The sequence below is a fragment of the Amblyomma americanum genome, chromosome 11, assembly GCF_052857255.1.
Source record: "Amblyomma americanum isolate KBUSLIRL-KWMA chromosome 11, ASM5285725v1, whole genome shotgun sequence".
NCBI classification, from domain to species: Eukaryota; Metazoa; Arthropoda; class Arachnida; order Ixodida; family Ixodidae; genus Amblyomma; species Amblyomma americanum.
In genome coordinates, this window is record NC_135507.1 from 2,614,589 (window position 1) to 2,632,950 (window position 18,362).

At 43.4% G+C, this 18,362-nt stretch overlaps 1 protein-coding gene across 2 annotated transcripts in view; it reads right to left on the reverse strand.

Annotated features, from left to right (window-relative positions):
• Nucleotides 1-18,362, reverse strand: part of Pi3K21B (phosphatidylinositol 3-kinase regulatory subunit alpha) — a 43,667-nt gene that overhangs the window by 24,569 nt on the left and 736 nt on the right. Inside the window, exons 2-4 of one of the 2 annotated variants that reach the window (XM_077643505.1) lie at nucleotides 16,970-17,108; nucleotides 14,941-15,184; nucleotides 9,039-9,116 (exon numbers count right to left, since the gene is read on the reverse strand). In XM_077643505.1, the coding sequence (XP_077499631.1) occupies nucleotides 9,039-9,116; nucleotides 14,941-15,184; nucleotides 16,970-17,005 (358 nt within the window). In that variant the 5' untranslated portion in view covers nucleotides 17,006-17,108. The remainder of the gene's footprint in view (nucleotides 1-9,038; nucleotides 9,117-14,940; nucleotides 15,185-16,969; nucleotides 17,109-18,362) is intronic. The other variant, XM_077643506.1, reaches the window with a different exon arrangement.

Below are 18,362 nucleotides of genomic sequence, written 5' to 3' on the forward strand. Positions count from 1 at the left end.
ACCCTTTTAAGGGGGGATGCGGGGTTAAAATACTGATTTTCGGAAAAAAAAAAAGTGGTTTTTAAGCTTGAGTTGTTTTGGATTGCTGGTTTAATGAAGAAAATTCTCACCAAGTTTTGTTGTTACCTTAGCAGTAGAAAAGAAGAATAATTCTTTTCACGAGGCGGTGGTAGGCTGTTGAAGGCGTCTATGAACGCTCTTCTCAAGACTCGGCCCGCAGTGCGGGCAAAGAACCGAACGAGAAGTGAATGCCCAAGTTAGAAAGTTTGTTTTTTAGTCGCGGAAGACCTTTCATCGAGAATAAGCAAGGCTACTAACGAAATACTAAAGAAAAAAAGGCATATGGCATATTTCTCGCCGCGGAAGCTGCAGAATGGCTGGCAAACCGAAACAGGAGCTCGGATTGGCGGAAGTATACCACGTGACCACCCAACGCTGTTTTTGCACCATTCGGTGTTGCTCCCCCGCTTTGGTTGTGTTCGACGCTTGCTATCTATTACCTTTTCTTTCTTCTGTGAGTTTATTGCGAACAGCGGGTGGCAGGTGGTGTGAAAGGAAAACGCCCGCACCGCAGGCTTCGACACGAAGATGCTTCGGGAAGTGAAAACGCACCATGAAATCGAGAGGCCTACACAGCACTGGGCGAATGCCAGCAAGTGAGTGTCAGCCTGTGCATTCGCCAGGCCCAAGCCTACCAACGGCGACCGAAGCGAACCCTTCAAGCTCCGATGATGGTTCATCAGCCGTAAGACCGAATTTGCATCACTAAGAACTGTGGAGATTACAGCAGCCTTGGCTGTACTAGAATTTAATGAGGGTGCAAATGGCATCAGGATGAGTGTTTTACAAGCTGGAACTAGAACATGGAGTCCAGACGATGAAGCACATCCAGCGAGCAACCCATCAAAGTATTTTACAAGCGAATGCAAGGGCGATGGACAGCTCTAAAGCTGAAAAAAAGAAAAAAAAACAGGCCTGAAGCATTTGCCACAGAGCAGTGTCGTGTTGAAGAGGAGGGCCTGACCTATGAAGCAGGGCACTTTGATAATTTTTTTTTACCCCAAAATAAAATCGCATGTTCTTAAATCTTTGAACTCATTTTTCGCAGTTTGCACTTTTTCAGAAAACAAAACCGTTAGGAAAACTATCATTTCTAAACTGCATCTCCAAAAGCTGCTTCCAAGGTGTTTTCTTGACTGAAATTTTCTCAGGAACAAGATAAGGTACTTTTTAAGTCACTTAATAATTTTTAAAACAAAATATTTTGAGATGTCTGACATATAATGACAACCAAAAAATTGAACTTTGTTTTCAGAGTGATGACACTTTTTACAAATATGGTACAAAAAACATGTGAATGGCCTTACCTTGCACTATAAACCATCTAGAAGATATCTAATCACAAACTAATCAGGAAGATATCTATATCTCAACTATTTTTGAAATGACAGTTTTCCTAGGATGACACACCTGATTTCTCAATATGACAGATATAACTTTTTTTTTCTGTTTGAGCTAGGAAGCTGATATTTTAAATGCAGTCTGATGAGACGAAGATACACCACCCCTGAAAATTTTATCGCAATTGGTACAGTAGTTCAAAAGTTGACTCTTCAGCCTCGCAGCCCCCCTTAACACAATGTTTCAAGCATTAGTGGTGAAATTGATAAGTTTCTTGTAGCGGTTTTCGCGGCAGAAGAAATCACAATTTTTAGCAGTAATTTCAGGTTTTGTAGCAAGAAATATGGCACTTTGTAGCTAAAAAAGGCTACATACCAAAATTCTAGCTCTTGCAACTCATTAAAAACGAAACTGTAGTGAAATTTTTGTTTTTGAAAAGTCCGGCTTTTAGTTACGATCACAGTAAAAAAACAAAAAAACTCTAAACAAACACTGTCATTACAGTGCTGCTAAAAAAAAACCTTAAAATGAGCAAATGAAAAGGATTTTGCTAAAAACAGAGTATTAGCGATTTTCACAAAATTACACCACACTGCGGCGGTGCCACGGACTAGTCTAAGAAGGACCGGCAGCATGCGGAAGCGCATGTTTGCTCCTTTGCAAGTGCTTTGTCGATGCATTCAGACATTGTTGTCATAATTTTCTTATAAATATTGGTGATGTTCCCGACACAGATGCCATACACTTCAACCGTGCCGCGATTCTGTCCACAGAGGACTCGCCTGACAGGTTCACGCCATGTAGCAAGCACTTTCGAATGTTGTATCTGGAACGTCAGGGCAAAAAGAAAGCTTAGCAGCACTGCTGCGTGCCTTTTTGTATGTCAACAAATGGAAAAGCCAGGAGGTATCATTTGATTCCTTAAACACAGCTAGCAGCCCGAATAGAAGGCAGCTTTGGATGCAGAAACTGCGGACTGTAATGCCAGTCATTGTCGATGGTCATATGTTCGCGGCAACTCCAGATAGGACCTCTTCCTTTCAGGTTAGGACTTGGTGCCATTATACCTTTCTTTTGTTTTAACTGAACGAATACAGTGACAATTGTGGCTGGTCTTTGTAATTACTGCCGCGATGCAACTGTAATGCATGCAAAATTGTAGCTCATCGTAACCCAAGCTGCAATTAAAGCATTGGCATTATATGTTTTCCTCTCTATGTTTCATATTTTTGCATCTGTGTCTATTCGTTCTAAACACTCGTTTCACAGACCGCAAAATAAAATCTCAAAGCGACATGAGCGAAGCGGCAAGCGCATATAAGAAAATAACAGTGAGCCAGAGAAAAAACCAGCAAGGCAGGTTGAGTCAAGTCGCTGGCAAGGGGTAGGTTTACATGCTAGGCTCGATCAGTAAACTGAACTGGATCTGTTTCATGCCTACGAATTGGATTAGCGGCAAGTGAAAGCAGGAATAGGAGCCTGTGTCTACTATGCGAGCCATCACGCCTCCGAAGGCGCTCTCTGACCTGATGGTATCACGTTCATGATGCAACACACAGACATCAGCAGGCTTGAATTGGAGCGCTCGAGCTGTCCTCAGCAGAGTAAATAAAACGAACTTTTACTGCATGTACTGATTGTCACGGTCGGTTCTTGCACTGAAGCAAATCTGCATCAAAATACAGTAAAAGCTCGTTAATTCAAACTTCACGGGACCTGGAAAAAAGTTCGAATTATCCGATGTTCGAATTATCGAATGGCCTCGAAAAAACTGACAAGAACCATCTGCATTAAGGTATATGTACCGTATTTACTCTCGTAACGAACCCACTCACATAATGAACCCATCCACCCACGATTTTTGCCTAAGAATTTGCAAAAAAAAAAGCGTTAACGCTTCCCTTTGTTTCGCACCTTCACAACGCATTTCTTGGCAGTGTGCCAAGATGCTGCGCAGTGATAACATCACGGTGTGCTTACCTTTTGACCTAAGCTCTAGCAAGTGGGGGAAGCAAACTTAGCAGAGTGCTAGCACTTGTCCGGTTGTAGAAGCCTTGTTGAGCGGTGCGGTGGAATGCCGATGCACCGCAGCCGTGCAGCACCACAAGCGGTGAAAAAAGGGCGGCTGCCGCCAGGATTTAGAAACGGCATGATTCCATATGATTAGTAATATGCTGAAAAGAACAACTGTGCAGTTACAATAAAGCATTTATTTATTAAATGACGACAAAGAGGATGAATTATTCTTCGTGGCCCCTTTCTGGACCAAAATAGTTAACCTGTTTGAACCTCCCACGCTTCTCGACGTCAACCGACGCGTAGTGGCTAAGCCTAGCAGCCTTGAAATTCTAGAACCATTCTGAAAATCTGGCGCGTTTCATCGCTAAAACTTTGTGCAGCGGGCATCTTCAGACAAAGCGACAGCTTCGTGCGACTTTTGTTTGCCGTGAACATGAGGCACAGTGTAGCGGCAACAATGAGTTCGTGGTGAAGCGAGAGGCAGCTTCGGCAGGCAGGCGGACATGTTTCAGAAGCAGGCGGAAGTCAGAAGCGGTCGTGCCCTGATTGGCCCACGCTGATAGCCCATGTTGGCCGCTTCCACGGTTTTATCTGGTTCCATCTTCTGTCCCCGCTTAGGACGTGCGTAACCTCCAACTATGCGGAGGTGCTTTTTTTTTTTTTGGCCATATGTTGTGTGCCAGGCAGCCCAGACGCGGCGGCGTGTAGTTCGAATTATCCCTAGCAGAATCGACTCGCTTTCGAATTAACGGGCTTTTTTATACACAGATCTCTATGGAGCTTGGCTGGACCAAGTAGTGTCGTTCGAATTATCCGAAAATTCGAATTATCGAGGTTCGAATTAACGAGCTTTCACTGTAAATGCACACGAGCATACTGCCCACAGTACTTCAGTGTGCTGTGGTTTGTTCCACAGCACACTGGTCCAGCACTTAAACAAGTCTGCTCACGAATGTAGATACAAGGGTGCATTGCTTGCTCAACCGAAGTGATGAAAACATGGAAATGCTACTGGTGTTCAGATAGCTGAATTGAAATGCAAGCAGACGATGGTCAAAAGCAAAACCATTGTGAACCGTTACAGCTTTCAGCGTTACGCTATGATTTCGCTATGAAAATAATAATAATAATAATCGTCATGCTATTCTCATCTCAAAAGCAAGCAACCATTGTCCAGTCTTTCACTAAACAAATACAGTCGGTTCTTGTTAGTTTTTCAGGATCATTTGAACATTTTTCTGGTCCCCCGAAGTTCAAATTAACGAGCTTTTACAAGCATTAAAACAATCAAATCCTCCCCTCCTGGTCTTTCCTGTCAATAAATGCTCTCAAGTTTGCCATCTTTTCTTTTTTCGGCACAACCCTGTTATAACAATTATCGGTTACAACAATGGTATTTTCATGGCGCTTCAATATTGTCGTAGTAAGTGAGTTTGACTGTACGATATGTTGCCGTCCCCCACGACTGACTACTATTTTTGTCCTCAACAGTTTCATTTTCAAGACAACCATTTTACTAGGCATGTTTAGGTCTTCAATTATGCAGTGTTATTTCTCCACAGAATTACTTAGCAGTGTGAGGTCATCAAATGTGTAAGTCAGGAATTCCGAGGACACAGAGTGAAAATATTCCTGATTTGCAGGGCGCCAGCTGACGACAACATCCGACGAAATATTCAAAATTCAGCACAATGGCGACCAGTCGGCCAGCAGCAAGATGGTCCCAACAAGCACCAGCCAAACCAGTGTTCTTATTTTGGGCACTATGTCCCAAGACAGGAACACTGTCAAAACATTCCACCAAGGGAGGGTGTTGGCTGCATATCCAAAGTTCCCCTCAGTGCAGGTTTTTGGCACACAAGACTACTGTGGACTAACACACTGGATGGTGAGAAGACATGGGAGCGATGATCCTTGGTTTTGACTGTGAAGGCAGTATCGGTGCCACACTGTGGAAATGCCGGCATCTGTCTGTAGCCCCCAGAAGAACCACCCTCCAGCCACCTCCCACTACACCCTCACCAACCTTCACTCTCCAAAGATGCCATCCACCACCCATCCAACTCTAGACTCCAGAGGTGCCACACACCATCAAACCATCTACCTATACCCTCCACAAGACTTCCACCCACGAGAAGCCCACATAGCAGCGCAACAAAAAAACGACTGCAAAACTAAATTCAAAACAACGGCCTCCGAAACTACCACCTACCCCCTCCCGCCACCCACTGGCCACAGCCCTCCAGAAGAATTCTGTTGTGTGCGTGAAGCATTCATTAGAGTAAAAGTAGAGTAAATGTTGAGAGTAAATCCTACTGCTAATAATGTTTGATTGCATCAGATGTCTGATTGTCCCCCAAATTTTTATTCTTTTTACTAAGCAAAATGAGAGAGAGAGAGAGATAAGTTTAATGAACGGAACGGCAGAGAGGTCGACTAAGCAATATGAAGCAAAACTCAAGTAGAGCTGACCTCTGACGTATTCAAATTTGGGCTAGTATTAACACTTTTAAAGTCAGTCTTCATATTCGCAGATGCTGCTGCACAAACCTAAACAGTTTACTGCTTCCATAAAAAAGTAAAAAAAAGGCCTGCGCACGATGTACCAGCGCCGCTGTACTCAGTACACTTTGCCATACCCAGGGCTGTACTGTGGGTATAGTGCTGCACGTTTTGTTCACAATGTAGCCTCTTGTAGAGAGCAGGATCCTATGACAAATGTACCACGTGGCAGCAATTCATCAGAACAAGCGCATGCAAAAACCAGGAGAAATTATTACCATGAAATATGCCCTGAATATCAACCCTTTTGTTGTTGTTTCTTCTATTAAGAAGTACCAAAAATGTTATTTGCCTTGCAAGGGGAGACGCCGGTCTTGAAATGATAAAAAAATGCGAAAATTTGGATTTTTGCAAAAATGGCATATTCGGGATCAATACACTAAACTTCCTGCCTAAAAAGATTCAAGGTCTAAATTCGACCTTCAACTACTGAAATCTATATATTTAGCGCCTACGAAGCTCGGAAATGGCGCTTTTGGAGCGAAATGCGGCAGCACTCCGTGCCCATCGCTTCCAATGACCGCCTCCCCAATGGCCGCCATCTTCAGCACTACCTGGTATTACTCACTACTATGAAATATTTTTGGAACGTCCCCATTCCACTGTTTTTTGAGGCCTCTACAATGACCTCCGAATGGCTGCCGCGTGCATTTCAAACATGATTTTCTCAAGTTCGTGTTTTTTGCCAATATGACTAGCCATACCGAAGTTTTTATTATGTCTTTATGGTGCAATTTCAATTCAGCTTATACCCTTGAATTCAGAAAGAACTAGATTGTAAAGCTATGCTGTGTTTGTTTGGCTGAGTCACACATTTTAAATTTTGTGAACCATAATGGACTTAATAATTATGGTGCTTAGACAAAATTTTACATTTTTATATGATGATGTACTATCGGCAAGAAATGTAACGCGAGCAAGACTACTGAATCACGAACAGCAAAATATGAAGCTCTGGGCCAGGGGAAGCGCAATACTAGCTCCGGTTATTTAAAATTTAAAAGTGTTATTCAACCTCGCTTGTATTTCTTCTCCAGGAGTTAATATGTTGGTGTCGTCGTATTGCCACCTCAGTTTTCTTGTGCGCGTTTCATTCCTTGCTGATGGTACTTCACCCACAATATATTTAGAGTAACTCCAGATGGCAGGTCTTTGGCTTTCAATCGAGACCAAAAAAACGTAGACAGTGTCTTACCGACCCATAAGAATTGAACTAATTAGGCTACAGTTACTTTTCTATAGTATGGTAACTAATTGAGATTGACTAAACCTAATCATATTTTGAAAACAGGAAGAAGACACATATACACACGTAATTTCATTACGATATCTTTAATAGCCCATGTCTCCCCTTAAGCCGCAGCTTACGAGCAATGCTCTCCCCTGCACCTAAATGTTTAGTAGAGCCAACATGATTTCAACGTTCCCTGGACTCCAATCTAGAAGCTACTCAAAGTTAAATACTCAAAGCACGAATTAAATTTACACGGTTCAGTTGCAGGCAAAACACAAAAATTGCGCATGTGCTTCTGCACATGACTGGGTTCGTATAGTTGCTCAACTCCTCTGAACTGTTGCAAAATACAGCAGAATCTAGATCACACAAGCCTCATGGGGTCACGAAAAACATTTGTATAATCCGAAATCTGTGCCTTCCAAAACGAACAAAATTCATATGCGGAACTTATGCAGAGCTGTTTCCGGCTAACGAGATTTACTTGTGGCCGCTTGCAGCCCTGACTAACGATGTAGGTTCTGTGCTGGTGGTTTCACCAAAAGCGGTTCTTCCATCAACTATCGACACCGCCTTGAGTGCCGAGTGCGCAGTTGAAAGTAAAAATTAAAAAAAATCCTTCCGAACAACCGCACAGAAAGCCGTATGCTACTGGGTAAAGCCGTAGAGCAAACATTAAATTGCGGTCATGCAGTAGCATCCTTGATATCTCCTTTGTCTTGCCTTTGTTTATGGTGCCATGCTTTGGTTTCGATTGTACGTAGACCACCCCCCTTCAGATTTTCAAATTTAAAAAAACAGGTAGATTTACAATCACGTAAATATGGTACCAGCGGAAGCGAGTTTCTCCAAGTTTGTTATGGGCAGAAAAGTAGCATTTCTTTGTCAGCCTTTGTGTGTAAAGCGCACACATCAATGACACAAAGGAGAACACACACGATAAAGCCTTATCAACTCAAACTTGCATATATAGAAATATTGGTCAAGTTAGAAGTTTTCCACTTTTCCACAATTTCAGTAAGTGCCATTCTTTCGTCACTTCTCATCTCGTAGAGTATCCATGACAAAATTCTAATATCTCAGAATCTTGTCTGCTAAAACTTGAAGAAAGGAGCCACCAGGGCAGCGCATTTTATAGACTGCAGGTCAGGCTATGATCGAATGATCAAGTTATGCTAGCACATCATAATGCATGCCCCTCTTTCACTTAGCATAATTTTAGCACCAGCATGCATTGCGTACACCATAAAGAAATAAATATTTATGGCAGAGACGTGAAGCCAGAACACAGTTCATCTCTCAAGGCAGCGGTGGCAGCCACTGCTACCACCATGCTACCAACGTTATTTTGTGCTCAAAGCTCACGTACCCTGCTTTGTTGCTGCAGCCTCTTGCACTGCCATGACACTTCATCAATTAAGTGTTCAATATGTATAATGGATTTTGCATTGCTAAATAAACTTACACTGAAGGCCAAAGTTTCCATAATACACAACCAGTATGCTAAAAAGTTCTGTACTTTCCTTACTTCAAGCCTCCAATCATATCAACACTATTCTGTTTTTACCGATTAAGGTTTACTGTACACTGTATACCAGATCATCTTTCAAGGACTTTGGTCTCAGCAAAGGAAACACACTGGATGCCATGCTCGGCATGAAGATAAAAAATGCTGCTCGAAGCAAGCAGAACACGGGGCACCATTCTTCCAGCTTCCTGTCATGTTTTCAGGGCACACTATGAGCATCAAGCTAAACGAATGCTAACTCTGCATACAAAACGTGCCGCACATGGCAACAGGAAAAGTGTAGCAGCAACTCACAGTGGCTGCAGAGTACTGGCGTCACCAGGAAGAGGTCCAGCATCACATGCGCAGCTTCGGCAGGTGGGCTGCACGACACTGCAAAAACATGACCCGAGCTGCTGGAGCATACCCACGCCATAACTCCAGAGCAAAGAACTGAAGTGACAGCTGTACCAACCGATGCCTGAATGCTCAATGGGACAGCAGGTGAATTGACATTTAAGGCATAATAACTAGCGCAAAAAGAGAAAAGCCAGTTGTCTTTCCTGACACTGTAAAGTTCTGAGAGAATGCCCCCGCCCGAAATATCTACCACCTAATGGAACACAATATCCAATTTACTTAAAGACCCTAAACATCGCATTACCTAACACCTTCGAAAGCTCCCTTCATGAAAAAGTCCAATGACCCCAACGACCCATCTGCGAACACTGCTGCCGACTCATTTCAACCAAAAGAGATGATACCACCTCTACTAACTACCCGGTTTCAGTGGTAAGATAGGAAGAGAGAAGCGGGAGAGTGGTTTTCTTGAAAAGGGAAGGAAAGTGGCACAACAACTTCTTGTTCCTCCTCCTCTTCCTGTAAGGGGCCATCACCAGAAAGGGAACCATCCTTTTGGAAGGGGCCATCACCAGAAAGGGAACCATCCTCCTGGAAGGGGCCATCACCAGAAAGGGAACCAACACAAAGGGAACCTTGCCATCATTACCATGATGGATATTACAAGCTTCAAGTTCGAGGCTTCGGTGGCTTTATCACAGGATATCGTCCTGGCATGCTTAAAGCGGTAGGGCCTCTCCAGACATCTCAACGGCTGTCAGGACAGGAAATTAAACCACTGCCTGGCCTCCGAAAGCCGCGAACCTGAGATGGCATCCGAAGCTCAGGAAAGCAAAGTGGATGAAAAGCTGCAGCTCCTACTTAATACTGACAACGATGCATCTTTTAATGAGTTCAACGATGAGTGAGAAAGTAAACACGGATGTAACGCTGATGTGCCAATCCAGCCATTTTTTTGCAGTTTTTACTGCTTGACTTGAAAGTTCGCCCAGTGCATATTTTTTTTTCTTCTTGATATCTGCACAGTTTGGGTGGGCGTTCTCTCGTGGGCGTTCTCTCAGAACTTCAATTCACATGCCAGCCCATCTAAACACATCTGCAGTTCCTCTTTCTGGTACGACCAACTCCCCTGCATGCACAACAACCCCATCTGTATGCAGCTACTGCTGTGGGCAGTTTTGAAGGACAGTGCAGCATGACAGGGTCAGCAAGTTGCATCGTCGCTCATAATCTACAAGCTGTAATGAACTGCCAATCTGTTGGCAAGGTGATGCAACTGTATCTGGCACCCTGCATTCCTGCCTCACACTTTTCTATTTCTGTCTTTGTCCTGGTACAAAGAGCTTTTCATTTTTTCTCTTCTTTTCTTTTGTGAAACACTGAGTACTGCTCCAGCGAGTCGAAGGAGGACACTGAGTAAAAGAGAATGGGCTCACTATATGATTAATGTCGAGCAGTGAGCAACGATGCAGCCCATGTGTCCACACAACACATGATGCTATGCAGTTCAGACTCCCTGCTTCAAGGTAGCAGATTCTAGCTTGACACTGTGCTGAACAGAAGGCCCCTAGTTGCCCATGATTCCACGAAATATCACGGATTAAGGCATTTTTCACAGAACTTTGTGTTGGCAGCCAAATACTCGTTTTCGATACAATTTTTTTGTTACATATATCACTAGGAATGAAAAAACAATGAAAAAATGACTCATTACAGCTATCTGCAAAAATATAACTTTATATTTTACGGACATCACTAGGAATGACAGAACAATTAAAAATGACTCATTAAAGCTATCTGCGCAAATATAACACGAGCGGGAGACCTCAAGAAAGTTTTAGAAGAAATATTATTATGACTACAACAAAATCCCAAACCGTTCAGGCCAACCGCAGCCGAAAGAGGTTACGCTACAGGTCATTCTACCAGAAAAAAGGTTGGAATTTGCAAGCGTCCCAGACTTAGCCAAGGGTCCTAGCTGCTCAGCGACAAGTGGACCTGAAAACTGCTCAAGAAGTGAAATCCAGTGACAGAGACCTCATACAGTGCCTAAGCAAGAGGAACAAGGTGAGGATTTCGTTGCCGCTGGAATAGAAGTGAACCCAAAACTCTTTCGCTGCTTTCAAATATTTGTCTATCACAATCAACTCTGTTGATGCAGAAGGATCATTCAGTCATGATGAAGATCTAGCATGAAACAAGTGGCATTCTTTAAGTGAAGATAAGAGGAAAATATTACTTGATGCAGAGCTACAACAGCCAACTTCAACTTTAGAAGAGGGACCTCGCAGCATGTAAAACATGTGCTCAAAATATAAGCTTACGTTTTTTTCACGCGTCTTATGCTTCTTGTGGAATTTCTTGCATTCTTAATTCTGCACCTCCGCAATTTAGAATTTTCCCTCGCAGAAAGTTAGGGGCCTTAGTGATACGAGATGGAAAATGCGTATCAGCAGTGCACATAATGGCCAAAGCCCTCTTGCGATAATTAAGACCACAGGGAAGGGCCACTACACACGGGCAAATCAGGAACAATACATTGCGGGCACTCTGTCCGAAGAGCTCTCCTGACAGTGCAAGCACGGCATGCAAGTGCAAGTGGCAGACACTTCAAATCCCCAGTGGCAAAACCAATCTGCACATGAATTAAGCTTTTCACACATGGCGCTCTATGCAAAGCAGTGTGACTGTGGCATTTTGTTTTTCACTGAAAAACACGACATGCGATATGCATATCATATATATCAAACCTTTCAATTGACGAGTTTGTTAAAGGCAAACAAATAATCAAGGTAAGGCAGACATGAATTCAAGGAGTGAGCGATGAGGGTCTAGTTTGTACAACATGATTATAAAAACATGAAACTACGCAGGGGACCGGACACAGAAGAGAAACAGACAGGGTGAGCGCATATTGCAGCAACGCCCCTTTCCTTCAACAGCAAAATGCATGCGCGGCTAACACTCATAGCAAAAACCAGCGCTAAAAAACACACACAGAGGATGAGACGAGACACACGGAAGGCGCTGAACTTACAACTGAATTTTATTCGATAGTAAGAAGTCAATTTATACAATACACACACACGTGTAAGGTTGTCCAGTCAAACACAGATGTACTGTAATCACCCACATGCAATAAACCCCCCCCCCCCCCCCCCAAAAAAAAAAAACACATTAAACAAATTTTCAAGGCACGTGCGCTATCGTCAACCCCGCTACCCACAATGAAGCAAGCTCATTTCCCTGCTTGACAAGCTAATCGACGTTTTGCTCACACATCCATCGCCCTTTCTGAGAATGTGGACTGCCTCAGCGATCTCCCTTGTGCATTGGCTATCATGTACGAACAGTACGGTCGTATCAACAAAAAACGGAGTACAATTACCCGCAATGCAGTGTTGTGATACATTAAGAATGTATGTTGTGATACATGTAAGAAAGGCGTGGTATATCTTATACCCCTGTCACACGGACACTGTAAAGGTACTTTGAACTAATGCTCCATTACTCTAAGGACGAACGCGCGCTGCCACACGGACGCGCCAAAGGACACCTAGCTCAAAGGAGCTTCGAAACAAGGCAGCTCGAGTTCGTCCTTTGAGGCTTCAAGGGAGTACTCTCTCTCCCAGCGAGTTAACAGCATAAATAAATTGAGAAAAGAAACGTTCAATTTTAATTTTATAAATTCACTTCATAAGATTAGTGGTGTTTTAAAATATAAGATCATTTGTTTTGTGGCAGTCTCACCACGCCATACTCTCGTTCCAGATATACGAGCGAGTTGGGCTCAGTGTGGCCAGCACTGTGATGTTATGCTCTGTACTTGGAAAATCATGTCATTATTGCAGTTAAAATTGCGTTGCTTTAACATAATACGGTTATAAAACTAATTTACTAAAAAAAATGTGACATTTATGTATTTACATGTGCAGTGAGGTTTGCAATTTAAATAACGCTTTTCGCCAATGAGGGCGCTAAAAAGTTCTTGCGAAGGTCGTTCCGCGACCGTGTAGCACGGACGAACTCCCTTGAAGTAGTGCTCCTTTGGGAGCGTAAAGGAGCATTAGTTCAAAGTGCCTTTAGAGTGCCCGTGTGACGGGTATTATCCCTTTGTCCTGCGAGCGTATATACATCGGCCAGACCGGGCGGTGTATCAATGTCCGCCTCACAGAGCATGCCAATTCCGTCAGCAGGAAAGAAAATAGAAATGTATCACAACACTGCATTGCGTGTAATTGTACTCCGTTTTTTGTCGATACGACCGTACTGTTCGTACATGATAACCAATGCACAAGAGAGATCGCTGAGGCAGTCCACATTCTCAGAAAGGGCGATGGATGTGTGAGCAAAACGTCAATTAGCTTGTCAAGCAGGCTAATGAGCTTGCTTCACTGTGGGTAGCGGGGTCGACGACAGTGCACGTGCCTTGGAAATTTGTTTAATGTGTGTTTTTTTTTGTGTTTTTGGGAAGGGGGGGGGAGGGGGGGTTATCGCATGTGGGTGATTACAGTACAACTGTGTTTGACTGGACAACCTTACACGTGCGTGTGTATTGTACAAATTGACTTCTTACTATCGAATAAAATTCAGTTGTAAGTTCAGCACCTTCCATGTGTCTCGTCTCGTCCTCTGTGTGTGTTTTTTAGCGCTGGTTTTAATGCAATGGATCACAACCAACTCGCCCAATCCTCAGTTCTTCTACAGAAATCATCTTATCACACCAAGGAAGTGAAGCTTTCTTATACAGATGTATCGATGTCACACAAACACACTTTTCAGGCCCATAACTTACGATGTGCAAGGCTTCAATGATTTCACATGCCTTTTTGCCCTGTGCGGCCTATAATCTTTGCGTGCTTGAAATGTAGTGTACATTTTCTTTTTATTTTTTATTCTTTTCACAAGACTGGCAGTGTCTAGGCAGGTGCTGCCCACAATGTGAATTGAGAATTGGTGTGCTCTTGAAGATGCTTATTAATGCAGTGTCCCGTCTGATATGGAACTGCAGATGATCGAGTGGTACCTCATAAACAACTTCTGTTCTGCAGGGCACATACTTGGTTCTGTGCTCGACTCCGCATCCTGCTTTCTTCAGACTTCTTCTGTTTATGTTTATTAAAAGGCAAAGATGGGACAGCTTGCATGGCATGGAAAAGAAAACATTCACATCAAATTTTCCTCCCACCCTTCTTAACGACCAAGAACAAAAGTAGTCAGAGGAAAGAAGAGTGTGGAGTCAAGCATAGAACCAAGTATGGGCCCTGCAGAACAGAAGCTGGTTATGACATACCACTCAGCTGCAGTTCCGTATCAAACGGGACGCTGCATTAATAAGCGTCTTCAAGAGCACAACAACTCTCAGTTCACATTGTGGGCAGCACCTGGCTAGACACTGCCAGTCTTGTGAAAAGAATAAAAAAGAAAAAGAAAAATGTACACTACATTTCAAGCAAGCAAAGATTATTGGCTGTGCAAGGGACGAAAAGCCATGTGAAACACTGAAGCCTTGCACATCTCAGTTATAGGCCTGGAAAGTGTGTTAGTGAGGCATCGATACATCTGTATAAGAAAGAACTTCACTTCCTTGGTATGATAAGATGAATTTGTTGGGTGTGGCGCTATGAGTGTTAGTCGTGCATGCGTTTTGCTGTTGAAGGAAAGGGGCGTCGCTCCAATAAATCAGTTGTTAGTCCTGCGCTCACCCTGTTTGCTTCTCTTCTGTGTCCTGTCCCCTGCATAGCTTTGTTTTTATAATCAAGGCAGACATGCCACAAAGGCAACCACAAGTAAAGCATCACTCTTGCCAGAGTCTACACTTTGCAAGAAGGCAAACAGTCGGTGGAAATAAGCTCACACAACACTATTCCACCCTTTGGTTCCCCACCCTGCTCGGAGTAGCCACTGTCGTCGAGGCCCACAGGGCGTGCATACGCAGCTGGTAGGTAGCCCTTGGCACCACTGCGGAGGCTGCAGCCTAGCAGCCAACCTGGCTGGGTCTGCTGCTGCTGGGGCCAGATGCGCAGCCGCTCGCCGGCCTCCACCGACAGCTCGTCCGGGCGGCGTGCCTGGTACGGGTACATGGCCACCCAGGTATCCATCTGCACACATCCGCACCACATGGATGCTCTCGTGCAGAAACTAGAAAAGTGATGTCTGCCCGAGGCTGAAGGCTTTCATTTGAATATAACATCTTTAGGCTCCATCACTTTACAAAAACATTCAATATAACATCTTTAGGCTCCATCACTTTACAAAAACATTCAAGCACAGCGGGAAACGCCTACTGAGCACTCCTCACATCTGTGATGAGAACTGCGCCAAAACCAGTTGTGATAAGTGAATAAAGGTGGTGAGAACCTAAGTGTGTCCCCAACCTAACAAGCAGAGAGGCATAAGGAAAACATTAAGGAAAGCTGAGGTCACCTGGTCAATTGCTCAAATGCCAAGAAAAATGCCACAAAGGCTGATTATCACTGGTAAGAAATATCATTTGCCTATTCATAAAAAAAAAAAAAAAAATCTTGGAAAATATAATTCTTAACACACTACTTCTGAGCCAAATAAATATGTATGATATGAAGAAGTTGCAAAGCATAAATATGGAGCAGCTAAAGCTAAACAGCAACATGTGCTTTGCAGAGGTGCCGTGCAAAGTTGGTCCTCTCTAAAATGAGACATTCATAAGATTTTGAAGTTTCCATTTAGCCTGTAAGGTTTCAGTAGTAACGCTGTTGATCTGCATTGTTAACATTCTAAAAAAAAACTAACAAAAGACACAACCCAGTGTGCCACATGAAACAATTACGACATGCAGCTACAAGCAGTTGGTAGACTAGGAAGCTGAAACACTACTCCATGACGCGAGGAGGCAGTGCTGCCTGATGCATGGGAACTCACAGTTGACAAACTTGAAGGTTTGCCAGGCTTCTGGTATTGCTACAATATGGTCAGCCCAAGTTGAAGTTGAAGTTTATTATAATTCTGACAATACAAGATTGTCATGGCGCCGGAGCAAAGTCCTTCAAATTACCCAGAGCCACCACCATACAGGCAAGGAACCTCCAGTTGCTCATACAAACATTTTTATAAATTCTTTTTTCCTGGACCACAATGTAAAATCATGACCTGGCTTAAAGGAAAAGGGTGGTACAGTCAACCTAACAGCTTTCTACCTGGTAGTCTTCTTTATATTTGCATATCCATTTGTTTTTTCTGATATGCTGCAATGCGCAGTCAGCTTCCCTGCAAAGAAATCCAATCCTACTCCTTCCCAGGTCATATTACTGGCAAGCAGTGCCTAGCAATGAAATGCATGCATGAACAAATGAATGAATGAATGAAGGAAACAAGCAAAATCTTAAAATCAGGAGTTAAACGTGTGGCTCCACTCGCGTATTACAGGCACTGAAAACAAACACTGCCTACCTGAAACTTGGCAGTCTTCATGCTTACTTCGAACAAACCCAGAATACATAAAATGAATGTGACAGAGTAAAGTGACATCTCGTGCTAGCCCAAAGAGACATGACCTGACTCTTTTCTGCTGTGTAAAACTAGCAGTCCCAGATGCATACCCAGGCATCAGAGTGGGTGGGCAAGCTTTGAACCACCATCAAGCAATGTGAACACCAGGTAAGAATGGCTTAATTGCTCTACATGTAGCTCCGTGCCTTCTCAATTAGCATGTGGAGGTTAACTGAACTACACCAGAATTAGCTAAGTTAGCTAACTAGGTTAATTAGCTGATTAAATGAACTGCGCTGACTCCACTGGGAGGATCAGTTGACCAAAAATGTTGGAAGCAGCCTCTGGGACCTCCTGCTACTAAGAGCAAAAACGAAACATTTTTTTTTTCTTGAAAGTGCTAGCAGAAGACAGCTCACCGCCGCCTCCGGGCACCCGCGACCGGCACTGGACATGCCGTGCTTGGCACCGCAGTGCCTCCCTCGCTGGTGCTGTACGTGATTGCGTCAGGGTGCCTTCCCACCACCCCGTGGTTCAGCTGGCTGTGGTTTCACCCACCTGCGAAGTATCACGCCACAAGTTGAACACAAGTTCCACGAGACATTCCTCAGAAAACCAAATAACATTTCACACCATGTCATGAATGAAAGCCTGCAAGTTTACACAGATGAAAGAGAAAGATTTTGTGACAATATAGCAGGCCAGGGGTCATATTTTCTGACATTTCATTTAGCTTTCGTTTGTTTTTGGTTCTCTGTCTCGCTGGTCATGGCTTCTTAGTGGTGAAGGCTAGCTATGGTGCCCATCACAAATGACAGCAAAACAAAAAAAAAAGAAAAAAATACTAAACGTGGCACCCATATCAATTCAAGACAGCCTATAAATTGAATTTTATAGCTGCTTATACCCTTTTAAAGACTATTAAATATAAATAGTAAAGAGTAAGAACATTAGCAACTAAAAGCACTGGAGAATGTGAAATAAAAGGCCCCACCTTAGGTTTAGGTAGAAAGGTTTGTCAGTGAATCTAGCTACTAACTAGGCTCACAAATAATTCAATTCTTTCTTTATATTGTGTGCATCGCACAAAACATGGGACACTCGGTCGGAGCTATTCCATCTCATTTATTGAAACTGTTCAGAATACTTTAGATACTGTCTTTGACAAAAGTAACCACGCAATAAGGTTTGTTTCTTAGCTGCATAGTGCAACAGCCCCCCTTAAGCTCTTAATCAGCGTAAGGTAACGAGAGCCCCCTGTTCTCACCTTTCGAGATTTTCTGGTAGGGCTCCATTAAGGCGCTGAGAAGCAAACCCCATTGCTTGGTTACTTTTTACAAAGCCGGTGCTCATAAACTATGCAATGGAGGAAACAGTGCAAAAGGCAAGGATGTCCTTGTCTTTTGCGTTGTTTCTTTCCGTTGACTTCATGGAACGACTAGATCACCAAAAAGCCCTATGCAGTGGAACGGAAGAGAAATAGACATAGCTTTAGCTAGTGGTTCATGCCATTTCCTGTCCGTTTCTCTTTTTTCTCACATGCGAGAACAGCAGTGTACATCTACATGCAGCTAGACCAAATGCAAATGTTGTTGTTCTGATAGTTTGACACGCGTCTATTTAAGTCATTTGAATGTTTCTGCACATGTGTTCCTGCAAAAATACTTTGGTAAATGCCTGAGAAAAATTTATGATGGTAGTCATTTGTAACTGCCCCAGCAAATGTCAATACGCTCCTCCTGTTGACCTTAAACTGATGGAGGAGCTTCACAATAACACATCTGGGCCCAAAGCAAACACCATGTGCTCTCT